General features: G+C 48.5%; 1 protein-coding gene across 1 annotated transcript; it reads right to left on the bottom strand.

Annotated features, from left to right (window-relative positions):
• Positions 1 to 1,760: 1,760 nt before the first annotated feature.
• Positions 1,761 to 2,246, bottom strand: LOC136548936 (uncharacterized). Its single transcript, XM_066540288.1, has one exon. The coding sequence runs from the start codon at positions 2,244 to 2,246 to the stop codon at positions 1,761 to 1,763; it is 486 nt and encodes a 161-aa protein (XP_066396385.1).
• Between the last annotated feature and the right edge of the window lie 4,102 nt (positions 2,247 to 6,348).

Here is a 6,348-nt window from a genome sequence, read left to right as displayed (position 1 = left end):
CTTACCTACAAAGATAGGGGATGAGAACATCCCACCCAAAAACTTAGTTAGGTAGATAAGTCAGGTGACGAACTTGTAATAAATGGACAAGCTCTTAGATTTCATTATGGCCAAATAGTTTTTTAGCCCTTCTCCCCCTTTCGTATAAAAAGGTTAGTGCGTTTCGACCCTTTCCATCGTTGAGGCCATAAAGCTCAGGGTGCGGGCGAACAAACTCTGATCCGCTGGTGAGCAAAGATGTCATAGCCGCTGGGGCGTAGGTTTCTCATAGTTCGACCAGTTTTACTCAGACTTTGTTTTCGCAAGCCTAGCTTCTAGGTCTCGTCGTGAGAGAGGGTCGGGCACAGAGAATGCTTACTAGGCGGATAGACTCTTAAATGCATACCAACTCTTTCTGTAGCTAAGGCCAAAAAGTCCGAGGTGCGAAAAAAAACTCTGATCACGCTGGTGAGCAAAGACGCCGTAGCCGCCGAGGCGTAGGTTTCTCGTAGTCCGACCAGTTTTAGTCAGCGTTTGTTTCTACAAACTTCACTTCTAGGTCTTAACATGAGAAAGGGTCAGGCATAGAGAATGTCTTCCTGATAGATACACTCTTACTAGCCCCCAAGCGAGGCCTGACCCTTCGTTGTTGCTAGGTTTGGGTGCAACTAAAGATCGAGGACTTTGAAAGCAAAACTGATAAGAGAAAGTGTGCATTTATTAAGGGTAAAAGCGACATAGTTGCTCGATGTTCCAGGCATTGATGAAGACTTTGCCGTCGATGGTCTTGAGCTTGTATGCGCCCTGTCGGAGCACCTCCATGATGACGTACGGCCATCCCAAGGCTGAGAGAGCTTGTGGTGGTTCCTATTGCTCTGGACGAGGTAGAGCACTAGGTCCCCGACGTTGAAGGCCTGATCCCGAACTCGATGGCTGTGGTATCGGCGCAACTCTTGTTGGTATTTGGCCGAGCAGAGGAGGGCGACGTCACGCGCTTCGTCTAGCTGGTCCATGGCATCTTCAAGGGACACCTCGGCTCCCTCTTCGTCCTACACCCTAACCCTTGGCGCTCCATAGTCGAGGCCGGTCAGGAGGATAGCCTCAGAACCATAGACCATGAAGAACGGTGTGTAGTTGGTGGCCTGGCTAGGGGTCATCCTTAGGATCCAGAGCACCGCGGGAAGTTCTACAACCCATCATCATCAAAATTTGTTCAACCGGTTGAAGATCCTAGGCTTGAGACCTTGTAGGATCATGTCGTTCGCGCACTCGACCTGCCCGTTAGTGTGAGGATGCGCCACGGCGACCCAATCGACATAGATGTGGTATTCATCGCCGAATCGGAGGAACTTATTTTCAGTGAATTGCATACCATTGTCCGTGATAATGGAGTTTGGGACCCTAAAACGATGGACGATGTCGAGGAAGAATAGCGTGGCTTGCTTAGACTTGATTGAGGAGATCGGTCGAGCCTCTACCCACTTCATGAACTTGTCTACGGTGACAAGCAAGTGCGTATAGCCCCTAGGCGCCCTCTTGAGAGATCCGACTAGATCGAGCCCCCAGACCGCGAATGGCCACATGATGGGGATAGTCTAGAGTGCTTGGGCCGGCAGGTGGGTCTACCGGGCGTAGTACTAACACCCTTCGCAGGTGCGCACAATATGTTCAGCGTTGGCTACCACGGTCGGCCAGTAGAAGCCTTGTCGGAATGCATTTCTGACCAGGGTTCTAGACGCGGCATGGTGACCGCTGACCCCATCATGGATATCACTTAGCAACTACTTCCCTTGCTTGATGCGGATGCAGCGCTGCAGGATCCCAGTGTGGCTCCGCCTGTAGAGTTCGCCATCAACAATGGCAAAGGACTTGGCGTGACACGCAAGCCGCCGAGCCTCCATCTTATCCGTCAGCAGTGCCTCACAGAGGAGGTAGTCGAGGTAAGGTGTCCTCCAGTCGTCTAGAGGGTTAGGCTTTGTCGCTGGATCTTTGTCAAGCTCCATGACCTCGGGGTCGGATGGAGCCAACGGCTGGTTAGCCCCTGAGCCCAGGGCTGGCGACCCATCACCGGCTTGTTCCGGCTCCTCGTAGTGGACCGAGGGCTTATGCTGATCGCTGGTGAAGATGCCCATTAGCACTGGCTCTCGGCTGGACGCCACTTTCGCCAGCACATTGGCCAGCTCGTTGAGACGCCTTGGGATGTGGTTGAGCTCAAGACCATCGAACTTGGCCTCTAGCTGGCGGAGTTCTCGGCAATATGCAGCCATCTTGGCATTGTGGCAGCTCGACTCCATGACTTGGTCGATGACCAGCTAGGAGTCGCCCTGGACGTCGAGAAGTCGGATACCCAACTCGATGGTGATGCATAGGCTATTGATGAGCGCCTCATACTCGGCCACATTGTGTTCTTAGATGACACGAGGTTTATACTGGTTCGGGCAGAATGTCCCTACGTCCAGTTCGTTGCTGCTGCTCGTGTTACTAGCACTGAAAGTTCGTAGTATGGGTTACAAATGGGTGAGAGAGGGACATGCCCCAAGTCTCTGGTGAAAGGAGTGAACGAGTGCTGAGAGAGCTCGGTTGCTACTCAGCCATGTGTTCGGGGTTCGATGGGTTCATGATGGTTAGATTGGATCTAGCCTAAATCGATGTGATGTATTGCGAAGCCCCTTATGGGATGCCCTGTTTTCCCTTTTATAGGCCAAAGGAAAGCATGGGTTATAATGGAGGAAAAAGAAGAGCGAGATAGAGAGAACCGAAGGCCTTCAGGATCGCCGGGTCTTTCTCCTTCATGCGGGTCCCACCAACCCTGTATATGTCAACAGGGACGGCTTCGCATCGCGGTCCTGTCCGTCACTAGCGCCATGCGCAGGCATCATATGCTGGTCATGGCGCTCCACTCCGTCCTGGCGAACGTCGTAGTGAACTGACGTGCGGTACGTCCGACGCTGTTCTTGATGTGAATCCTCCGGTATAGCCCGTCAAGACCACGGGTTACATCGGAAGAAGCAGAGCTTGTGCACCGTGAGATCGGTTGGAGCTGTAGTCGCGCTCTTGACTGCTCGGATTAGTCAATGTTGATTGTCATTAGCTCATCCTCTTTGGGTACCCCAGTATTGGTCCCCGACACCACTTGTCTCCCTCTACACCCGCCGCTACACACTTCTCTATTCTCTCCCTCCTCCTATGTCACTTCTGCCCCCACCCCGACGCGAGACTGTCGGATTCACCACACACTTCTCTGCACCGCTGCTGCTCCGTCGTTCTGCATCTTTCCTTTCCCTACTGGTGGACCCGATCCGGCAGGGATGACATCTAAGAGCATGGTGCCCAAGGCGGATGACGTCCCTGCTTGAACTTCATCCATTCATGCGTCTCCCACGACCTCCCAGTCCTTGTGATCCTTACTCTAGAGCCAGAGCTAGCGCCGTTCATCCGCCATGCCATACATTCCGTGCACCGCTTTCCTAACCACAACGTGCTTCAAGCTCCTCAGGCCCGCCCACAGTGCCGATAGGATGGTGCACTTCTACTCCCTAGACAACTGGGAGGCAGCCATGGCTTGGTAGTGGGCGCTAGATCCATAGCAAGGGGATGCAGGAATGAAGGGGAGACTAGAAGAAACACCTGTTGGTCTCGGATGGATATCTGCATGGCTTCAAATTTGGGCATCTAGGAGGACATCTAGAGCACCCCAAGGTGCACCAGAACCAGAAGGAGATCTAGAGCAACTGCAACGTCTTCGGGCATATGTTCGACACCGGATTTGCACAGCGGGCGACAGACTCGATAGCGGATCTGTGTGTCGGGGTCAACAACGGCCTCGATAGTGGGCTGTATATATATATATATATATATATATATATATATTTTACTAACAAAGGCAGGTACTGTAGTGCACTTGTGTGTATGCTCAGATTAATAGACGTGAAGAGAAAGAGGCAGACACCAATGCCGTCTTGAATAATATTTTTTTGTCCGCCTCAGAAAACTGGTTTTAAACTGGTTTTTGCAGTAGTGTGTTTTTATGACTGTATATGCTTTTTCAGTTAAGAGGTCGGAAAAAACTTTTCAATACTTTGTGTCGTTATTTTGCTTCTAATAGAATCTTCCTCGGTCGAAAATAGATGATAGATGAGATGATTATTGCACTACTCCGAAAATATAATGCAGCACGCAGCTGATCTCCAAGCCAAAACCAAGCTAGGATAGGGTATCCGTGTGTACACCTACCAGTAGTACACGATGCCTGTGTGCGAGAAAGCTAGGATTGAATTGAAGCAGGACGACGACAAGGGTTTCATGTGGCATTTGAAAGCGTGAATCCGGAGAGCTGGCCGGACCGACCATGCCAACTGCTCGACTGGACATGTCTGCCCGGTGGCGGGGTCACACGCGCGCGACACCGCCGTCCTTTCACGGCGATTTTACCGGCCGGCCGGCCGGCCCGCCCGCCCGATCGACGACGACGACGCGCCAAAGCTAGGGCCCGTGTCGTCGTCTGCCAACTGCTCTGCTCGATCTGCATGAGGTTGACATCATCTATATTATATTATATTATATTATATTATATTATATAGAGATTAATTGCAGCAAATTATAGTAATATGAATTATTATATTAATATTAATTAGCCAAATTAAATCATGTAGCCGTACGTATATATAGGACAGGACGGATGAGCTGAAGCAATCTGATGAAGACTTCGTTCGGTTTTCCAGGGCCTCAAATCCAGAGGAACCGAATAAGCCCGAAATGGATCCAAATAATCACTGTACCAAACGGAACTGCTTAGTAGTTACCTAGCTACTAATTAAGTTACGTAGCTAGCCTTCAAAATAGTTTTAAATCAATTGTTAGTGTCACATCGTATATCTTATTATTATCCTTCATTTGCGAAGGACAGAAGAAACAAAAGAGTGCCACCAACAGGGGATTCACCGAGACAATGCAAATTCCTTTTCTAAAGGGATATATCGTCCCTTTCATATCAATTTTCCTTGTCTGCCCTGTTGATTGATTGAGCAAGCAAATAAAAGTCAGTAAGTAGGTACCGTACGTGTTTCCAACCAGTGTTTCAGTCACACAGATATGCATGCATAGTGGAATAACCCATCACTGTTCTCCATCCAAATTTTGCAAGGAGCAGCAAGCTTAAATACATTATATTCCTACTAGCTACCAAACTGATGACCTCCAAAGGCAAAAGATATGCATGGGACATGTATGCATGCATGCTTAGGCTATACTAGCTTACTATAATATAGCTAGCTTAGTGAAGCTACGCTACACCTACAAAGTAAGTAAAATCGTTGTGCGCGCGTGCATGCGCTTGAGTGTTACAGTTGACTAGTTAGCGTGCTTTTGTCGCTGCTGCTCCTACAAAGTAAGTAAAATCCTGTCTTCCTCGTTTCTTTGTTCTTGACACGTCCGCGCTTGCGATCCCCGGTGGCCCTCGCGCTTGCGCTCCCGGCTCCGGCGGTTGAGCCCGCGTGTTCCTAGCACCTGATTTTAAGAATAAAATCACATACGTACCATAAGTGAATTTAGGAAGTCAAATCTCACATATAACTATAAATAAGAGTAATATCAAAAGACAATGCCCAATATATAACGTACTTAGTATAAAGGATATAACCTTAGACAGCAAACAGCGAAAAGACAACTCCGATCTTCGGGTGAAGACTCCAATTCCACAGGGACAACCGACTGATCACAAGTCTAACTCCTCCAAACTCTAGCAATCTGGTACCCATCCGGGATTTTTCCAAAGATTTAAAAAGTAAAGCAAGCGTAAGTACATGTCGTACTCAACAAATATAACATGAGGTTTATGAGGCTCAAAAGGTTGACACTTGTTTAACTGCGATTATCTTTTAATGGGTCATCTTTTAGCAATTGGGTGGTAACAAGTTTATTCACAAGCCCACATAAATACATGATCAGGTAAACATGAATAATGAATAGCATAAACAGTAATCATTATGGAGCATCTTCATCATCAGTACCATCAGTGTTCATCATCTATTCCGTAAGAGTCCAAGGCCACTCGTAGCCGTGAGCACGGCTATTATAACAGTTTTACACTTTGCAGAGGTTGTACATTTTTACTGTGAGTTGTGATTTACCCTTTCGTCCAAGGTAGCTAATCTCTTGACCCACTTCTAAGGAAGGTCGGCAAGGTTCACTATGAAGATTTTTAAAGGTTCGTCTAACAAGTTAGGGCCATTAGATTCACTCGTCAAACAGATATAGGAACCCCCTGTCGAATGGCACAATGACACGTAGCCTAGACACATAAGAGTAAAGGTTGTCCTCTATCCGATTCGGCAAGCCATTCTTACGCCATAAAGGTAACCTCTAACAAGC

The sequence above is a fragment of the Miscanthus floridulus genome, chromosome 4, assembly GCF_019320115.1.
Source record: "Miscanthus floridulus cultivar M001 chromosome 4, ASM1932011v1, whole genome shotgun sequence".
Classification (NCBI taxonomy): Eukaryota; Viridiplantae; Streptophyta; class Magnoliopsida; order Poales; family Poaceae; genus Miscanthus; species Miscanthus floridulus.
The sequence above is the reverse complement of the archived record's forward strand: the minus strand, read 5'-3'. Positions and strand labels throughout refer to the sequence as shown.